General features: G+C 45.3%; 1 protein-coding gene across 1 annotated transcript in view; it reads right to left on the bottom strand.

Moving 5' to 3' along the window:
* Nucleotides 1-1,845: 1,845 nt before the first annotated feature.
* TMEM131L (transmembrane 131 like) overlaps nt 1,846-21,337 on the bottom strand; it is a 226,795-nt gene continuing 207,303 nt past the window's right edge. Inside the window, exons 30-35 of the mRNA XM_073576389.1 lie at nt 12,812-12,890; nt 8,152-8,234; nt 7,100-7,220; nt 5,261-5,349; nt 4,161-4,333; nt 1,846-2,273 (exon numbers count right to left, since the gene is read on the bottom strand). Coding sequence (XP_073432490.1) covers nt 1,998-2,273; nt 4,161-4,333; nt 5,261-5,349; nt 7,100-7,220; nt 8,152-8,234; nt 12,812-12,890 — 821 coding nt within the window. The 3' untranslated portion in view covers nt 1,846-1,997. The remainder of the gene's footprint in view (nt 2,274-4,160; nt 4,334-5,260; nt 5,350-7,099; nt 7,221-8,151; nt 8,235-12,811; nt 12,891-21,337) is intronic.

Below are 21,337 nucleotides of genomic sequence, written 5' to 3'. Positions count from 1 at the left end.
TGGCACCTGTTTAAACTTGTTATCAGTATAAAAAGACACCTGTGCACACCCTCAAACAGTCTGACTCCAAACTCCACTATGGTGAAGACCAAAGAGCTGTCAAAGGACACCAGAAACAAAATTGTAGCCCTGCACCAGGCTGGGAAGACTGAATCTGCAATAGCCAACCAGCTTGGAGTGAAGAAATCAACTGTGGGAGCAATAATTAGAAAATGGAAGACATACAAGACCACTGATAATCTCCCTCGATCTGGTGCTCCACGCAAAATCCCACCCCGTGGGGTCAGAATGATCACAAGAACGGTGAGCAAAAATCCCAGAACCACGCGGGGAGACCTAGTGAATGAACTGCAGAGAGCTGGGACCAATGTAACAAGGCCTACCATAAGTAACACACTACGCCACCATGGACTCAGATCCTGCAGTGCCAGATGTGTCCCACTGCTTAAGCCTGTACATGTCCGGGCCCGTCTGAAGTTTGCTAGAGAGCATTTGGATGATCCAGAGGAGTTTTGGGAGAATGTCCTATGATCTGATGAAACCAAACTGGAACTGTTTGGTAGAAACACAACTTGTCGTGTTTGGAGGAAAAAGAATACTGAGTTGCATCCATCAAACACCATACCTACTGTAAAGCATGGTGGTGGAAACATCATGCTTTGGGGCTGTTTCTCTGCAAAGGGGCCAGGACGACTGATCCGGGTACATGAAAGAATGAATGGGGCCATGTATCGTGAGATTTTGAGTGCAAACCTCCTTCCATCAGCAAGGGCATTGAAGATGAAACGTGGCTGGGTCTTTCAACATGACAATGATCCAAAGCACACCGCCAGGGCAACGAAGGAGTGGCTTCGTAAGAAGCATTTCAAGGTCCTGGAGTGGCCTAGCCAGTCTCCAGATCTCAACCCTATAGAAAACCTTTGGAGGGAGTTGAAAGTCCGTGTTGCCAAGCGAAAAGCCAAAAACATCACTGCTCTAGAGGAGATCTGCATGGAGGAATGGGCCAACATACCAACAACAGTGTGTGGCAACCTTGTGAAGACTTACAGAAAACGTTTGACCTCTGTCATTGCCAACAAAGGATATATCACAAAGTATTGAGATGAAATTTTGTTTCTGACCAAATACTTATTTTCCACCATAATATGCAAATAAAATGAAAAAAAACCAGACAATGTGATTTTCTGGATTTTTTTTTCTCAGTTTGTCTCCCATAGTTGAGGTCTACCTATGATGTAAATTACAGACGTCTCTCATCTTTTTAAGTGGTGGAACTTGCACTATTGCTGACTGACTAAATACTTTTTTGCCCCACTGTATAAACTCAATCTTAGGTCAATTTAACAGATCCATGTCTGAGCCGACCTGAATTCAATAGTCTCATAGGCATATATGAGACGCACAAGGTTGGGTTAGAAGACCCGCAACTTGTCCGTACATTGAAGTCAGAGTTTGAACCACAAAATATGGATGTGTGAAAGTGGCCTTAGCTGTTATTCAATCCATTATGGCTATGTAGACTTTTGCCTGTACTGTATATATTCCAATTGTAATTGCCTCAATTTCCTACAAAAATTGCCATAAGGGCTACTAAGGCATTACTTTGCAAGTTGGGAGACAAAAAAAAAAAAAATGTCTGTGTAACCTTAACTGCCTCCTCATGGGACCGAACAACTTTAGCCGTGACCTACTCCCTAAAAGGGAAGATATGGTTCAGAGAGGAACTGAAAGTTTACTCAAGTCTCTTTAGATCAGATATTCGTGGCTGGGGTGTTTCTACACATTCTTACAAATCTTCACTATTCTACAGCTGTGTGCAAACAAATGAAAACACAAAGCTTAAAGTCAGTAAAAAAAAAAGGAAAAAAGGATTTATTATCCATATAAAAAGTGCCAAAATATTCACCAACATCATATTCTATTCCAACACCTTGCTCAGTCTAATGACCAAAAACAGCAAGTAACACTAATCACATTTTCTTCCTCTGGTATCTGGTTCACATGTTCCCACAATAGCCAGAGTCTCTGGAGACAGGAAAAGTTTGATTTCTGTTAGCAGATGTCCAAATGTCCAGATTCATGTAAGCATGGAAGGGGTTGAACCTAGAAGAGTATTCCTGCTTACAAATTATTGAGTGAGTCCCAATGTGTTCGGAATGAGGAGGAGAGCCGCTCGCAGGGCAGTACTCATCATACGCATCATTCTGTGGGGCCCAGATAGATCCAAATAGTCCAGACATGGGGGACAAACTTCTGGTGCTGGAGAGGTAAGGCTGGAATAGGAAGCATAGTCATGAGAATGTGATCGGTGGTACCAAGAGATAACGTGCTCCACTGGCAGCTTCATTTGTGTTTCACACAACTACAGTATATACTCGTGTATAAGCCGACCCCCCTAATTTTGCCAGAAAACACTGGGAAAATTTATTGACTCGCGTACAAGCCTAGGGTGGAAAATGCAGCAGCTATTGGTAAATTTCAAAAATAAAAATAGATACCAATAAAAGTAAAACGAATTGAGACATCAGTAGGTTAAATGTTTTTGAATATCCATATTGAATCAGGAGCCCCATATAATGCTCCATACAGTTCATGATGGTCCCATAAGATGCTCCATACAAAATACACCCCATATAATGCTGCACAAAGGTTAATAATGGCCCCATAAGATGTTCCATACAAAATACACCCCATATAATGCTGCACAAAGGTTAATAATGTGGCCATAGCCCATAGATGCGCCATAGAATATACCCCATATGCTGCTCCATAAAGGTTATGGCCCCATAAAATGCTCAATAGATTATGTCCCCATAAAATGCTCCATAAATTATGCCCCCATAAAATGCTCCATAGATTATGCCCCCATAAAATGCTCCATAGATTATGCCCCCATAAAATGCTCCATAGATTATGCCCCCATAAGATGCTCTATAGATCTTGCCCCCATAAAATGCTACATAGATTATGCCCTCATAAAATGCTCCATAGATTATGCCCCCATAAAATGCTCCATAGATTATGCCCCCATAAAATGCTCCATAGATTATGCCCCCATAAAATGCTCCATAGATTATGCCCCCATAAAATGCTCCATAGATTATGCCCCCATATGCTGCCCCATAAAATGCTCCATAAATTATGCCCCATAAGATGCTCCATAGATTATGCCCACATAAATTGCTCCATAGATTATGCCCCCATATGCTGCCCCATAAAATGCTCCACAAATTATGCCCCATAAGATGCTCCACAGATTAGTCCCCACATATGCTGCCACTGTTGCTGCAAATAAAAAAAAGTTACATACTCACCTCTCGTCGCTGGGGGCCAGGTGCCGGTGTCCTGAGCAGGCGGGGACAGGTGCCGGTGTCTCCGCTGGCTCAGGGCCCAGACACCTGCGATATTCACCTGTCTAAAGCTGCAACCGCTCTGTCTTCCGGGTCCTCGGTCAGTGACGTTCAGGCAGCAGAGGGCGCGGCGCACACTAACTATGTCATGACGCCCTCTGCTGCCTGAATGTCTCTGACTGATGACATGGAGGACAGAGCGGCATGCAGCGATGGACCGGGGACAGGTGAATATCGCATATACTTACCCCCTCCTGGCGCGGTCTCTGCAGCCCCTGCATTTCCGGCAGCTCTTACTTCAGCGGTCACGTGGTACCACTCATTAAAGTCATGAATATGCACATAATAAGCGGTACCACGTGACCGCTGAAGGAATGCGTGGGAGAAGCAGGGGGGCTGCAGAGACGCGCCGGGGGGTAAGTATGATCTGACACCTGCACTCCCCTCCGATCCCCGGTATATGACTCGCATATAAGCCGACAGGGGGACGTTCAGCCCCAGAAAATGGGCTGAAAATCTCGGCTTATACACGAGTATATACAGTAATTCAAAATTAACGTGAGTTATGAATAAAAGTTTCCCATCTCTGACATGTGAAAAATACTACGTAGAATCTATAATTAATAACTTTTGTGTGGCACTGCTTCAATCTTCAGGATGTATTTCTGGTTCTTCTGGATCCTTTATTGCTTTCACTAATACAGACATCCTTTTTTTTAAAAAAAAAAAAATCAATGAAACTAAAAAAAAAACCCAAACCCTAGTGCCTACTGGATTATTCTCAGATTTTTCAAACAAACATTTACTTACAGAATTGCTGACGTAGTTTGTTGGTTCCCAGGAGCTTGGCATGGCAGGACCTGGTGGAGGGGGTGCTGGTGCTGGAGCCGGAGGGTTCAAACTCCAAGTAGACTGACATTGGTCAATAAAAGCTGGACTTTGTACATCGGGACATGAAAAACTGTTGTGGTAGTTCATATTTTCTGCAGAATTAAAAAATACAGTGAACATTAAATATCACATCAAGAAAACCACTAGCCATCACAAGATGATGAATGGCGTCCTCAGTCCAAATTCTGATATACGCATGCTGCTCCTGCACAACTACACGTGGAGGCACAGAATCTGTTACAGCCCCATACACAACGAATGCGCCAATGTGCAGAGACAAGCCAAAAGCGTGACTGTCCAGGTGCCAGAGGTCTCACCACAATTTTATGGCACACCCTACTGAAATCACGTACAATTATTAGATGACCATTCTACAATGAATATAACATTATAAGAAAGCCGCTATTCATTGCGCAAATGATCTGAGAGGATAACGATTTTAATGATAAACGTGTCTAATTTTTTCTGCCTTTTGGTCATTCTGAAGTGTTTGAGAATGGTGCTTCTAAATCAGATTTTTAATACTTTGAGTTCATAAAGGCTAAAGACTAATTTTTCTCCCAGTCTATGTAAAGATCATTATCTAAATGAAACAGATACTCCTCCCCATTACTAAATCTAAAACCCTTCAGTGGGTTGGTAACAGAAAGACACTTGACGCAAGCCTGGTTCTGTTTCCTACAAATAGAGGAAGACTTCAGATTCATTTCTCTATTAAAGCTCACTTTTCTATGTAAAATGCAACGTGCGTAAAATGTTAATGAAAGAGGCAGCTCCGGTTGTAGTCTATGTTTGCATGCAGCAAAGATGGATATGGTATTAAAAGTTGGATACGCTTATAAATATATCTGACTTAACACCATATCCATCTTTGCTGTATGCAAACACAGACTACAACTGGAGCTGCCTATTTTATTAACATTTTACACACTTTGAATTTTAGTCAAAGCAAAACTGACTGTAAAACCACTTTGATTGTAGTAATCATGTATCTTTTATAGGTATAATGTAATCTTTACCTTCTGGGTAGGCATTGAAGTCATTCAACTCTAAGGAGCCATAAATGCCAGAAAACTGTCCATCACATGATGAATTCCAATTAATGTAGCTATAATACATAGAAAAAAAACATCATAAACACTAATCCACACTATACAGGATGGAATATATACAGGACAAGTGAAAACAGAAGAAAGAGCAGATGATGGAGCAGCACCACACATGCTCCCACGGTACTGCTCATGTCCCATGCTCCTACGTGGCTCCCTTGTACAGCGAATGTCCCACGCTCCCATGTGGCTCCCTTGTACAGCACATGTCCCATGCTCCCACGTGGCTCCCCTGTACAGTGCATGTCCCACGCTCCCATGTGGCTCCCTTGTATAGCGCATGTCCCATGCTCCCATGTGGCTCCGCGCATGTCCCACGCTCCCATGTGGCTCCCCTGTACAGCGCATGTTCCATGCTCACACGTAGCTCTGCATGTCTCGGTTAGTCCCATAGACATTGAATACAGCGCCAATGCACATGGGCAGTTTTCCATTACCCAAACTTTTTTCAGGGTAAAAGCAATTTTTATTTAAGGGACTGGTGTGTGTGTGTGTGTGTGTGTGTGTGTGGGGGGATGTAGTTAAAAGGAAAAAAAATTGTAACTTGTTTCTTTTTTTTAAGTTTTTGTGCACCCTCTGGCATGCTAATCCTATTGTTGGAGTTGGCATTAAGAGTTACAGAAATACCGTCTGTCTTTTCTGAATATTAGGTCCATGTACCTATGACGTGCATCAATTCCAGATGCATATTTTTGGAGACACTTTTTCCAACATGTCAGTATTCATCTGTATTTAATCTCTGTTCTAAGAAGTTACTGGTAGTCAACCAAGTATGATATTTTCTCCTCTATTGAACTGTGGTTCATCTTTTGTAACACAATTTGATTTATTATACTGTGTTTGGGGGGAAGGTTGCGAGGTAGGGTCTGGTTTCCTTTTGTCTGTAATTGTCTTTAAAGTTGAAAATATTAAAAAAAAAAAAAACATTTGATATAAATAAGTATGTTAATCCCAAGGTAAGAGTCTACTGTATATGATTCTGACAATACCTAATATACATTATTACATTTTAAATATTTGTTTAGGAAAAAAAGTAACAAAAAATAATGCCACAGCACTCTTGAGAACCATTACTACATTTTTCCGTTGGCATTCCTATATGGGGACTTGTGTGTTTGATGGTAGAGTTTTAGGTTTTTAGTATTTTTTCGTTGTTTACTTTAGATCCTTTGTTCGGTAATTTAGCATGTTTTGCCCACTAGGAGCTAGAACCATTTCAAGCATCAGTCTGTCAAACTCCCTGGATGCCTCTGCTCCAAGCAAATCAAAGGATCAGGTACTATTGCAGTAGGAGCTGACTGTTCACTTGTTGTCTAGTCTATCCTGACACTTGACAGGCGCCACTGTACCAAGATAACAAATGGCTTTCCCAGTGTCGCTGACCGGGATATCACAAATCTGGTTCCACTTTACATCCATCAAAATCAGACAGTTTTTCTACCATTTGTCATCCATTTTGCCTGTGTTGTGTTTTGTTTGAAATGTTAAAAAAATTAAAACTGAATTTTTATTTTCCATTGCCATTTAGAAATTGAATGGAACATGGAAACCTGATTTAAAGATTAGGCTTTCTGATTTTCATACGTTTCTGATGAATCCCAGTGGATTTGAATGGCCTAGTCTGATCCGCAAATACAGAATAGATTAACAGAACAGCCTCTCACCCTTAAAAATCAACAGATTTGTTAATGCCAACAGATCAGAAAAAAAAAATGGATATGTAACTGTAGCCTGCTAGACAATACACACCTATTTGGCATCGGTGGCGGATCCTGCGATACACATGGCACTGGGCTCTCAAGATTATAGTTGACATCATTCGTTAGACACACTGGCTGTGCAGACCAGACATCGTCTTGTGGGTACAGACCTAAAAGTACATTGATGGATCACGGGGTTATTTGTGGTGCTGAAACAGTTAAATGGAGCAGAACTAAAGGGAACATGTATAAGGAAAGACCGGTTAATCTAGCAGAGCGGGTGGGGAGAAGCCGGTGGGGACATAGCTTTATCGCTAGTCACTTACTGTCTGTGCTTTCAACTATTTCTTTCTAAAACTCTTCAGTATTTCGGAATAAAACAGAGGTTTGTAATGCACAGCCGGCCTCTGACTCTTTCTGCTCGTGGTTTGGACAGTATGAATTAGCTGTCAGGTTCCCTTTCATGAAATACTGCCATCAATAACTGTTAAAGATCAGGCTACAGCAACTCTTGAAAATCTCTACAATGAAGAAGTGTGTGTCATCACCAACGTCACAATGGCCACATCTCCTAAGGATACGTCAGAACTGTCTCCTTAATACTTCTTGAAAGTAAATTCCATTAATAATTGAAAGCTCTCACATAAAACAAGGTGAGAAGACAAGTGTTTGGGACTGGTGTCACTGCGGTGTCATCCGGAAAGGTCCAGAACTACTACACAAAAGGTAGTAGACTTTTAAAATCTTTTTTCCCTTCGATTTTTAACATTCATGAAAGTTATTGAAAAACGTGCTTATACTGTTAACTGAATGTGCCATTTAATGTATTGTGAAACTTATTTTAGTAGGTGATTTTTTTTTTTTAATTTAGCTGCCCAATAATTGTGTCATTTATTGAGAGAAAACGTAATGTTCACAACTTGAAAATCACATTTTTTTGGAAAAACAAATCTAATAACTATCCATGTAGTAGTAGCCTGGTTACATATGAAGAGCAGTCTACCCACTTTCTGTAAGACCACCATTCATCTGAGCTCACAGCTAGTATGGGCTCTCTCTGGGTGAAATTATCAGTGTGTATGTAAAGTGCGATACTTTTACCTTTGTTTTTTTCAGCCTCTGGAACTTCAGGAAAAGGTGCCGATAGCATGTCAGGGTAGTGCGATAATGAGTTTATATCAGAACTGAAAAGAAAAAGAATGCATTAGGATACATTACCTCTTCGTGACAATCCACTGGGTTTTGTGCCGCATATTTGCTGGTGGAAAACTGGCTGCATTTCACAGTATTAATAATAATAATCTTTATTTTTATATAGCGCTAACATATTCCGCAGCACTTTACAGTTTTGCACACATTAACAGTGCACAAGATTTTACGATATTGATGCGAAAAATTTCCACTATAATTCAACAAGAGCTGCCGTCGTTGTACACGACGGATATCAGAGCAAATTTCACCGGTTGTAATGCAAACACCTTCTTTGTATTTATGGCCCGTCAGTCATGCTGTGGATATGACCACAGGAGGGCCATAGAAAATATTTTCGGTGGAAAGTACCATAAAAGAATCCAGCACATACATATTTGTGCGTCAGGCAGCTTTTTCAGGCTATAAGAGGTAACGATCCTGGGCTTCACTGCAACTGCCCCTCTAACACACTATCAACTAATATTAGGATTAATGGCAATTAATCACATCAAGTAAAGTCACATCAAGTAAAATAAAAAAAAAAATACATTACCCAAAGCCATACTTAATATACTATTGCAGTCCATCCATCAGGCGTCAAGAATGGACAAAATATTAAAGAAGCACTCCTCCTCCTCCCATCAATATATTTTATCCTATTAATATATTGCAATCATCAGATTATATAGCACTGTATACTTACAATTGCTCATTTTGCCTTTCTACCCAGCTAATTCGTCTGTTTTCCATAAGATCTATGACATCACGTGATTAAAAAAGGAAGAGCTGAACCCTGAGCTTTATGTAGAGACAGGAGGTCAATTTTCCCTGTATGAGTCATAACTCACTGCAAAAGCCCCCAGCACGGGGAGGAGGGAGCAGATGGGTCAGGAGCTGAAAATTTAATGATTTTGGCAGGGACAAGAGTCTTCCTGTTTCTACATAGAGCAAAAAAAAAAAAAAAAAAAAGAACAATTATATGGGTAGAAAGGCAAAATGAGCAATCATAAGTGCATAGTACTATATTATATGATGACTGCAATATATTACGAGGAATTTCTTTAAATTGATGGAATAGTCCAGTCTGCAATCTCACTACAATGTACAGTGCTAATTATATATCTATGGTGAGCTACAAGATAACATTTAGGCTTTCACATGCAATGTACTTTTTACATGGAAAATCCTAACTACACAATTATTCACATTCATCGGAGTTAAAAATATCAACTCAGTTGTTAACGTCAAACCAGCTCAAGCCAAAAAGGTTAATTGATGAAGGACCCAAATCCTGTAAGAAAAGTTGCCTGGGAGATCTGTACTCATTGATATTCAGACGCCTGCAGGCACATTGCCAATACAAACAAGTCCACAAGTCTCACATTACTGGTCTGTAGAAACAAGGGAGGCCTTCATTCGGGAAAACCTACTATATACTACTCTAATGGCTTTGTATGAATCTAGCTACGGTGTTTTATGTTATATACTATGCTATATAAACAGCCACGGTGTTTTATGCTATATACTACACCATATATCCAGCCGAAGCGTTTTATGCTATATACTATTCCATATATCCAGCCTTAGTGTTTTATGCTACATACTAGGCCATATATCCGGCTGAAGTGTTTTATGTTATATACTATTCCATATATCCAGTCGAAGCGTTTTATGCTATTTACTATTCCATATATCCAGCCTTAGTGTTTTATGCTACATACTAGGCCATATAGCCGGCTGAAGCGTTTTATGCTATATACTATTCCATATATCCAGTCAAAGCGTTTTATGCTATTTACTATGCCATATATCCAGCCGAAGCGCTTTATGCTATATACTATTCCATATATCCAGCCTTAGTGTTTTATGCTACATACTAGGCCATATATCCAGCCTTAGTGTTTTATGCTACATACTAGGCCATATATCGAGCTGAAGTGTTTTATGCTACATACCAGTGACGGCGAACCTTTTATAGACCGAGTGCCCAAACTGCAATTCATAGCCCACTTATTTTTCACAAAGTGCCCTGAATACTGAAGTTTTAGATTAGAAAGACAACTCGTACATTAGAGCACTATTAGTCAATATCAAAGAGCTTGTAAGCGTTGAACTCCAAGCCTAAGATACTAGCCAACAATTGTAGTGAAGGTCTGTTCTTGAGAATGGAAAGGATATTTAATTAAAAGTAAAATTGCAAAGTTGTTATATTTTTTACAACCTCTTTGCAATTGTAACCCTTTATCATGGTAAGAATAAACCCTTAAAGGGGTTGTCCGGGCTTTTCACATAATCTCAGGGCATATCTGGGCTGCAGAATTTTGACAATAAGTAATTTACTTTATGTCACTAGTTTGCATGGTTTTGTAGATATTCTTAACAGAACATCCAAGGCGGGGTGTGTTATGGTATTGAAATGACAACTGGTCGTTTCCTCCTACTCTACTAAAAACAAGCCCGCTGTAGCAACAACCCCACCCTCCATAGCTACAGGCCCTCCCCGTCCACATAAAGAAGCCCTCCTCACACAGTAACAAATCCTCCCTGCCGCTCCATTCCGCTCCCTCCCCGCCGCTATTCTCCCCCCTCCCTGCCGCTCCATTCCCCCCCACCGCGCCGGTCCATCTCACCCGGTCTTCACATTGCCGGTGAAAGTGCAGCAGGGAATGAGCGGGTCATGTGACAGGCAGGCTGAAGTGACGTGCACAGAGCCTGTCACATGACCCGCTCCTTCCCTGCTGCACTTTCACCGGCAATGTGAAGACCGGGTGAGACGGACCGGCGTGGTGGTGGTGGGGGAATGGAGTGGCAGGGAGGGGGGGAATGGCGCCGGGGGGGAAGGGGACGGAATGGAGCGGCGGGGAGGATTTGTTACTGTGTGAGGGGGGCTTCTTTATGTGGACGGGGAGGGCCTGTAGCTATGGAGGGTGGGGTTGTTGCTACAGAGGGCATGTTTTTAGTAGAGTAGGAGGAAACGACCAGTTGTCATTTCAATGCCATAACACACCCCGCCTTGGATGTTCTGTTAAGAATATCTACAAAACCATGCAAACTAGTGACATAAAGTAAATTACTTATTGTCACAATTCTGCAGCCCAGATATGCCATGAGATTGTGAAAAGCCCGGACAACCCCTTTAAGGCAGGGATATCAAACTCAAATACACAGAGGGTCAAAGTTAAAAGCTTGCTGAAAGTTGCAGGCCAACCTTGATATTTGTTAAAAAAAAAAAAGTCTACAATTGAGGAAATTTTCCCTTATCAAACAAAACGATTAACTTTTGGAATTATAGTGAAATATAATAGGTTACGTAACAGCAATAAAAATCATATGGCCCAGTGGACTAATTTAAATATGTAATAACAAAAAAATTTGAATAATACAAATAAATTATGATGCGAACAAAAGTGCTCCCAAACACCTTATGATAACCCCCACAGTGGAACTCTCCACACACACAGAATGATGACTGTACCCCCCTCCTCAGTTCCCCCAACAAAGAATGGTGATCCCATCACAATATGATTCTGCAACTGTAATCCCACACAGCCCTCCATACAGTATAATGGACACAAAGTCCTCCATACAGTACAATGGCTCCACATAGATCTCCACACAGTGTAATGGCCCCCACATAGTCCTGCATAAAGTGTAATGGGCCCCACATAGTGCTCCATACTGTATAGTGGCCCCACACGATGCTCCATACTGTATAATGGCCCCACACGATGCTCCATACTGGATAAAGGCCCCACACGATGCTCCATACTATATAATGGCCCCACACAATGCTCAATACTGTAAATGGCCCCACACGATGCTCAATACTGTAAATGGCCCCACACGATGCTCCATACTGTATAACGGCCCCACACGATGCTCCATACTGTATAAGAGCCCCACATGATGCTCCATACTGTATAATGGCCCACACGATGCTCCATACTGTGTAATGGCCCCACACGATGCTCCATACTGTATAATGGCCCCAGAGTGTTAAATACTGTACAATGTGCTCCATACAATATAATGGCCTCACATTCTGGTATGCATGGTTCCTCATCCCCATCCTTGTCTTTATGGCTCCTCATCCCTATCCTTGTATGCATGGCTCCTTATCCCCATTCCTTGTCTGCATTCCTCCTTATATGGACATATATCCAAACAAAGTGTTTTATGCTACATACCATGCCATCCAGCCGAAGCGTTTTATGCTATATACTAGGCCATATATCCAACCAAAGTGTTTTATGCCATATGTATCACCCTGTGCATCGCAAATCTCAAAACGTTTCAAGAAAGTCATATTTCATGAAAATATTCAACACTGTAATAATGAGGCAAGGATCACACTCATACAGAGCTCTCCACCAAGTCTTACATCAGGGCTTCTGTCATAATCCCAGAAAAAAAGGATTCCAATGGGAACCAACATGGCAGACTAAATTAGTTGAGGTTCCTATCAGAGTACTGTTTTGGGGGGGATTTACAAATCCTGATGTTGTGCTTGGCGGAGCACACTATGAGCATAAATCTGGCCTAAAACAAAAGTTGTTTTCTGAGGACTTACCTTGTATTACAAATACTGTGAGACAAATTTAGTGAAATTGAGTTTTCTGAAGGGAAATTATTTTGTGCTGGAGATTCTCCTAGGGGAAGAAGCAAGATACAGTTAGTCCTCAAACTTATAAGTATTAACAGCTATAAAAAAAAAAAAAAGCAGTTCTAAGCTGGATGTTTTTATCTAGTTGTTTTGAGTACAAGGATGCCATCAAACTAATACAATGTGTACATCACACATTACACGGGTGCGTCACACATGGCATTGCACAATACCTGCAAATGCCCTTCAGCTTACCAGACATGGAATAATAAATAGACAGGACACATCAATTTTGGTTGGAATGTTATTTGGCCATGGCCTTTAACGAGTCACATACAAAACTTTTAAAACTTATAACCAATACCGCAGCTTAGCCAAACCTCAAGCCTGTTTACCATTTCAAAAAACCTGATGTCCATTCAGTTCCCTGAAAGACTTGCCAACGGCCCGTGACAAAACAAAAAATAGGGATTTTTGTGTACTCACCGTAAAATCCTTTTCTCCGAGCCAATCATTGGGGGACACAGAGACCGTGGGACGTCCTAAAGTAGTCCCTAGGTGGGGAGCATATATATATGCTAATACCCCATGTACCACTGAGTGAACACCGTGGTACTGCCGATTGCAGGCAGCGTCTGCCGAGAGCTGCATCCGCAGAAGCCTGAGAATAAATTAGGCAATGTTTGTAAAGGTACGGAAGCTGGACCAAGTCGCAGCCTTGCGTAGAGGCCTGAGAATGAATTTGGTAACTTTTTGTAAAAGTTTGCAGCCTTGCAGACCTGTTCTGCCGAGGCCTGGTGCCGAAAGATCGAAGAGGCGCTCACTGACCGGGTAGAGTGCGCCTTAATCCCCGCTGGGACAGGCGCGTTCCTGACATGGTAGGATACCTGAATCACCAAGCGAATCAACCTGGCTAGACCCTTCCTATGCCCGTCTGGAAGTATGAACAGGGTATCTTTGTGGAAAGGAGCCATCCGCGAGATGTACCGACTCCGCGCCCTAACCACATCCAGGGTGTGGAGGGCCTTCTCAATGCTATGGACTGGTGCCGGAACAAAGGGAAGGCAAAACAATTTCCCCGTTGAGATGGTAAGAGGAGGGGACCTTGTCCAGGAAGGGCGGGAACGTCCTGAGAACTACCTTTTCCTGATGAAAATTCAGAAACGGAGAACAGCAGGAAAGGGCTGCCAATTCCGAAACTCGTCTGATTGACGTAGTTGCCACTAGAGAGACCACCTTCCAAGAGAGGACGGTCAGTGACACGTACTGCAGCAGTTCGAAAAGGAACCTCCTGAAAGGCCCCGAAAACAGGGTTAAGGCCCCATGAGTCAAATGGTCTTCTATAAGAAGACGCCACACTTTCGAAACTCCCTGCATGAACGTCTTGAGCTGAAGCTTGGTGACAATTTGTGTTGTCAAAGCACTGACAAGACGGAAATTTTGCCGTTGAGAGAGCTAAGCGCAAGGCCTGATATTTATCCGGATTTAAGGAATTCCAATATGGCCAGAATGGAATGCGCATGGACACAGGCTTCCTGGTACTAATCATGGTGGAAATCACATCGTGAGGGAAAACAGCCTGAGCTAAAAACCAGGATTCAACGGCCACCCCGTCAAAGACAGGACCCAGGAGTTCTGGTGGTAAATCGGGCCCTGCGAGAGTAGATCCATATGATATGAAAGTCGCCAGGAGACGTCGGCGACTAGTTGGATTAGTTCTGCATACCATGCTCGGCACGGCCAGTCTGGCGCGTCTAGGATCACTGGCACTACCTCCGCTCTGATCCTCTTGATGACCCTTGGAAACAAGGGAAGAGGGGGGGAAGGAAGATGTACAGGAGCAGGAACCGGAGCCATGGCGGAACTAGAGCGTCCGCTCCGATGGCGCAAGGATCGCTCGATCGGAAAATGAATCGAGGAACCTTGTTGTCTAGTCTTGAGGCCATGAGATCCACATCCGGAGTCCAAATCTGCTGAAAGAGATCCGGATGAAGAGACCACCTCCCAGAGGGAATGCCTTGGTGACCGAGAAAATCTATCTTCTAATTTTCCAAGCCTGGGATGTGGCTTGCTGAGATGGGCGAATGGTTGGTCTCGGCCCTATGGAAGATGAAACTCACTTCGTGCATGGCCATCCTGCCCCGAAAACCTCCCTGACGGTTGATATACGCGACAGCCGTGGCGTTGTCGGATTGAGACCTGATGGGGAGACCTGCGAAGAGATGGTGGAAACTCTTTAGAGCTAATCTGATTGTTCTTATCTCCCAAAGTTAATGGGGAGATGTGACTCTCGGGTTGACCAATGACCTTGTGCCGTGAGTTGACAAGGGACCGCACCCCAACTGAGGAGACTTGCGTCGGAGGTTACTACCAACCATCTTACTGTGGGTAAAGACCTCCCTTGATTCAGGGAGGACCTCGGTGTCTACTCCCTGAGGGCCTGCCTGTCCCGCAGGGACGGAGGAATCCGACAGCGCAGGGAGAATGGGTTCTCGTCCCAAGCTAACAGCAATGAATGTTGTAAGGGACGGAGGTGGAACTGTGCAAATGGAACTGCTTCCATCGCTGCCACCATCCTTCCGAGAAATCTCATGCTGAAAAGAATGGAGAGAGAAACTGGTCAAGAAAGAGGCCGCTCTGCTTGTTGTAAGGCTTGGGTCTCTCCTGGAGGGAGAGTGGTGAATCCGCGGGGAGTGTGAGCCGGTCCTGGGAGAGACTTTTTGCAGTCTATCTTCCGCCCTAGGCGGGAAAGAGTATTTACTGTTATCCACAGATTCCTTGCAGACTGGAAGGGACGGACCCTTGATGATCAGGTCGTCCAGATACGGTAACAGTACCACTCCCCGAGGGTGAAGAATGGGCATGACAGCCGCCATGACCTTGGTAAAGACCCTGGGAGCGGTGGCGAGTCTGAAGGGCAAGGCCACGAACTGGAAGTGTTCCTCCTGAGTTGCAAAACGCAGGAACTACTGGAGGGACGGGCAGATCGGAATGTGCAGGCAAGTGTTCTTGACGTCAATGGATGCTAGGAACTGTCCCTTTTCCATGGAAGCGACAACTGATCGGAGAGTTTCCATTTGGAATCACCGTACCATGACAAGGTGATTAACAATTGAGATCCAGAGATGGGTCGCATGGACCCGTCTTCTTTTAGAACCACAAAAGAAGGACTGAATAAAATCTCCTGAACCCTTCATGAAGGGGGATCGGAATGATGACTCTGTCCCTTAGAAGAGCCTGAACAGCCCGAAGGAAGGCTCTTGACTTTCTCTTGAAGAGGAAAGGAAAACTCATGTTGGAGGGGGGGGGATTGTATATTATATCCGAAGAATACCTGCTTCCTGACCCATTTGTCGTCATTTGGTAGATCTATGAGATCTGCTTACCCTAGATCCAGAATCCCTAGGCCTGGGTTTCCAAGAACAGTTAGATCTGTATGAGATCTGGGAGCCTCTGTCTCCACGCGGGGACAGACCTGATCCAAAAGAGAAGGTAGAGGAGGACCAACTGGAATTGTTGCGAGAAAATCGAAACACGTCGGCTGTTGGAGCGAAAACGGCCGAACAGCCCTTTGTTGATGAAGGAATTCACTTGTCTTCTCCCCCGGTAGTATCAGAAATGAGCTGGCCCAGTCTCTCTCCAAAAAGATGACCCGCTTGAAAAGGGGGAGAAGTCAACAAACTTTTAGATGTGGCATCCGCCCACCAGCCGCGGAGCCCTGGGGCTCTTCTAATGGAGATCGCATTAGCAGCAGTATGAGCCGCGCAATTGACGGCCTGAAAAGAGGGATTTTGGGTTCTTACCGTAAAATCTCTTTCTTGGAGCCTTCATTGGGGGACACAGATTACCATGGGTGTATGCTGCTGCTGCTAGGAGGCTGACACTATGCGAAACAAGAAAATTAGCTCCTCCCCGGCAGTATACACCCACCGAAAGGCACCAAGTACCTCAGTTGGTGAGAAAGCAGTAGGAGAAGCAACCAAAAACTATCAACATATGTACCAACCCAACAAGGGACTCGAAGACCCAACACGGTACAACTTAAACAGGGAGGGTGCTGTGTCCCCAATGAAGGCTCCAAGAAAGAGATTTTATGGTAAGAACCCAAAATCCCTCTTTCTTTATCGCCTTATTGGGGGACACAGAGTACCATGGGACGTTCCAAAGCAGTCCCGAGGGTGGGAACAGCCATAAAGGAATGAAAGAAAGAAGGGCTTAGGTCGGCCGATGTGCAACTGCCGCCTGCAGAACCTTCCTACCAAGAGCTGCATCAGACGAGGCCTGGGTATGAACCCTGTAGAACCTTGCAAAGGTGTACAAAGACGACCAGGTCGCGGCTCTGCAAAGTTGTAAGGCCGAAGCCTGGTGTCGCACAGCCCAAGAAGCCCCTACAGCCCAGGTGGAGTGGGGGCTCACTCCCGGAGGGGGCCGTTTTTCGTGAAGTCGGTAGGCTTCCAGAATGGTAGAACGAATCCAGCGAGCAATTGTGGATTTGGATGCCGGAAGCCCTTTCCGGCGACCTTCAGAGATGACAAGTAGGGAATCGGATTGGCGAAAAGAAGCAGTCTTGGCAAGGTAGACACGCAAGGCTCTCACTAGATCCAGTTTGTGGAGCGACTTTTCCAGAGGATGAGCAGGCGCAGGACAAAACGAGGGAAGGACGATATCCTCGTTAATGTGAAACGGGGATACCACTTTTGGAAGGAGGGAAGGAACCGGCCTGAGAACGACCTTATCCTGGTGGAGGATTAGGTACGGGGAACGACAGGATAAAGCCGCCAGCTCAGAAACTCTCCTGATGGATGTAGTGGTGATTAGCAAAGCCACCTTCCATGAGAGAAAGGACAGAGGAATGTCCTGGATAGGATCGAACAGCGCCTTTTGGAGAGCGCCAAGAACGAGATTGAGATCCCATGGATCAATCAGAGAATGATGAGGAGGAGCCACATGGGCGACTCCTTGGAGAAAAGTCTTCACCAGCGATAAGGAGGCCAGATCCTTCTGGAAGAGAATCGCCAGAGCAGATACCTGGCCTTTGAGGGTACTGAGGGACAGGCCCGCATCCAAACCGGACTGGAGGAAGCAGAATATGGTTTTAATGGAGAACGACAATGGAAAAACATTGTTATCCTCGCACCAACGGAAAAAGGCCTTCCAGTACCTACGGTAAATGCGGGAGGAGGCTGGCTTCCTAGTTCTGATCATGGTTTGAATGACCCGGCTGGAAAACCCTGATTCTCTCAGAATCGCGGCCTCAACGGCCATGCCGTTAAACTCAGAGACTGAGAAGTCTAGTGGTAAAGGGGGCCTTGTGAGAAGATCTGGACGGTCTGGAAGCCTCCAGGGGACGTCCGCGAGCATGTCCACCAACTCTGCGTACCAAGGCCGTCTTGGCCAGTCTGGAGCCACCAGAATTACTGGGATGCCCTCTGACTTTATCTTCTTGACCACCCTTGGGATCAGGGCAAGGGGAGGAAACAGGTAAGGCAGTTGGAACTGGGACCACGGAATTACCAGGGCTTTGCAATCGACGGCTAGAGGATCCCTGGACCTGGCTACAAAGTGAGGAACTTTGTTGTTCATCTGAGATGCCATGAGATCGACTTCCGGGGTGCCCCAACGCTGGCATATCTGATTGAAGACTGTGGGGTGAAGGGACCATTCGCCTGACGCTAAACCCTGGCGACTTAAGAAGTCGGCTGCCCAATTTTTCACCCCTGGAATGTGAATGGCAGAGATCGCCGGAACGTGACGCTCTGCCCAACGCAGTGTCTTTGCCACTTCTGACATTACTTGCCTGCTGTGAGTACCGCCCTGGTGGTTTACGTACGCCACGGCCGTGGCATTGTCTGACTGAATGCGGACTGGTTTGCCTAAGAGAAGAGGCTGCCAACGAAGGAGAGCAAGGAAGATTGCTCTGATCTCCAGAAGGTTGATGGGAAGGAGAGTCTCCTGGGCGTCCCAGCGCCCTTGAGCTGTTTTCCCAATGGTAAACCGTCCCCCATCCCAGGAGACTGGAATCGGTGGTGATGACTTGCCACTGAGGCGGAAGAAAGGACCTTCCCTGGAGAACTGACGCCGGCAAAGTCCACCAAGTCAGCGATTGTCTGACTCTGAACGGAAGGAGAATGGGACGGTCCAGAGAAAAAGAAGTCTTGTCCCAGACTGAAAGGAGGAACAGCTGGAGAGGGCGAGTGTGAAATTGTGCGAAAGGTACTGCTTCCATGGAAGCTATCATCTGCCCCAGGACTCTCATGCAGGACCAAAGGGGGAATGGCCCTCGAGCGTTTTAGGGATCGGATCCCCTTGCAAAGGGCTGAAAATTTGTCCTTCGGTAGAAACACTCGGGTTAGATTCGTGTCGAATTCCATGCCCAAAAAGGTCAGATGCTGGGTAGGGTGCAGGATGGACTTCTCTGTTGACTATCCATCCGAGGCGGCCGATAGCATCCAGGGTTATCTGAAGACTTTGAAGACAGTCTTGGTGGGACGAGCCCTTGATCAGGAGATCGTCCAGATAAAGGATGATGAGAATCCCCCTGGATCAAAGGATGGCCATGACTGTTGCCATCACCTTCGTAAAGACACGGGGAGCGGAGGCTAGGCCAAAGGGAAGGGCCGTGAACGGATAGTGATTGTTCTGAATCGCAAAGCAGAGATATCTCTGATGTTGCCAACAAATAGGGATGTGGAGGTAGACATCCTGTATGTCCACAGAGCAGAGGAACTCTCCGGGTTCCATCGAGGCTATTACTGAGCGCAGGGACTCCTTCTTGAAGTGGAGGATCCTCACGTGGCGGTTGAGCAACTTGAGGTCCAAGATTGGACGAAGGGAGCCGTCTTTTTTTCGGGACTACGAAGAGATTCGAGTAGAAACCTGAAAACCGTTCGTTTGAAGGAACGGGAACGATAACCCCAGCGGAAAGAAGGGAGGAGACGGCCTGATGAAACCCTGGGATATGGGACCGTTGTCTTGGGGGGGGGGGTTCGAGAAAGGAAGTAGTGACTGTTTGGGGGGGGGGAGAAAATTCGATTTTGTATCCGGATGTGATGAATTCCTTGACCCAAGCGTCGTCGACAGCAGATAGCCATGCATCCTTGAAAGAGGAAAGTCTGCCTCCCACCCTGGAAGGATTTCCAGGTGGGGGTGACCAGTCACTTAGAAGAAAATCTGCCGGACCGGGGGCCTGAAGACCTGGAGGGCTGACCTCTTGATCTCCAGCGGCGAGCGGGTTTATATGATGGTTTTCTCCGGTCTCTGGAAGCGGAGAGCCGGTCCTGCTGGGATGAACCTTCTGTGGGAGAGAAGGGGCGAAAGGACCTAAACGGCCGAGAAGCTTTACTGCTAAAAAACCTTCTAGGCCGGGACTGAGGAAGGGAGGTACTCTTACCACCAGTGGCATCCGACATTATCTGATCCTGCTTGGCGCCAAAGAGCCTAGAGCCGTGAAATGCCAGGTTGGTGAGTGACTTTTTAGAAGTGGTGTCCGCACTCCACGACTTCAACCAAAGGATGCGGCGTATGGCTACTATGTTGCTGTTAGCTCTAGCTACGCACCCAGCCGCGTCCAAGGAGGCGGACAAAAGGTATTTACCCGCATGATTTATCTGGTCTGCTAAATCTGCCAGCTCGTCCTGAGGTGCTGCAGCTGAAATGCCCTTGCGAAAATTTTTTGCCCAAGCTGAAATGACTTTCGCCACCCAAGCGGAGGTGAAAATAGGACAGAGGGAGGCGCCGGATGCCTCAAAAATTGACTTAGTCAACGATTCTATTTGCCTGTCTGTCGGATCTTTAAGCGAAGCTCCGTCCGGAAGGGATAGAACCGTCTTAGAAGAAAGACGGGAAACTGGTGGATCTACCTCGGGAGCTTTGGTCCATTTTGTGACTAGATCCGCATCGAAAGGATATAGCACATCTAAGTACTTGCGGCCTGAAAAACGTTTCTCAGGATGTTACCAGTGATTGGCTAAGGAAGTGTCGAGCTCCTTGTGATTAGGAAAGGTTCGAGAGGGAGGCCTCACTCTCTTAAAAGAAACAGAGCATTCCTGAGGGTGCGCCTTATCCTCCTTTATTTTGAGGGTTTGGAAGATAGCCGATATAAGACTATCCACCATGTCCTGAGTTTTAGCTATGTTGTCCGCCTCTGAGTCAGATCCAGACTGGGAATCGTCTGACCAAGGGTCGTCTGCTGATGAGGGAGACAAGGAGCGTAGCCTGGGAGAAGCGGAAAGACCTTGCGAGCTGGAAGAAGAGCCAGACAGAGCCCGCTTCCTAGAGCCCCTACCCGGCCTGTCAGTCTGAAGGTCGCGGTTAGGTGCAGGCGACTCACCGTGAGGGGCGGTCAGCGCACAGGTGGCTGTAGATAGCTGGGGTAACTGTTCTAAGACCTGGACTAGAGACTGAAAAACTTTAGTCAGATCAGAGACCAACTGAGACATTGCAACGGCCCACTCAGGGGGTGGGGGTGCTCTCATTCCGGGGCTCGGAGTGCTC

This window comes from Dendrobates tinctorius, unplaced genomic scaffold (assembly GCF_039654945.1).
Source record: "Dendrobates tinctorius isolate UK_male_01 unplaced genomic scaffold, ASM3965494v1 ptg000008l, whole genome shotgun sequence".
Classification (NCBI taxonomy): Eukaryota; Metazoa; Chordata; class Amphibia; order Anura; family Dendrobatidae; genus Dendrobates; species Dendrobates tinctorius.
The sequence above is the reverse complement of the archived record's forward strand: the minus strand, read 5'-3'. Positions and strand labels throughout refer to the sequence as shown.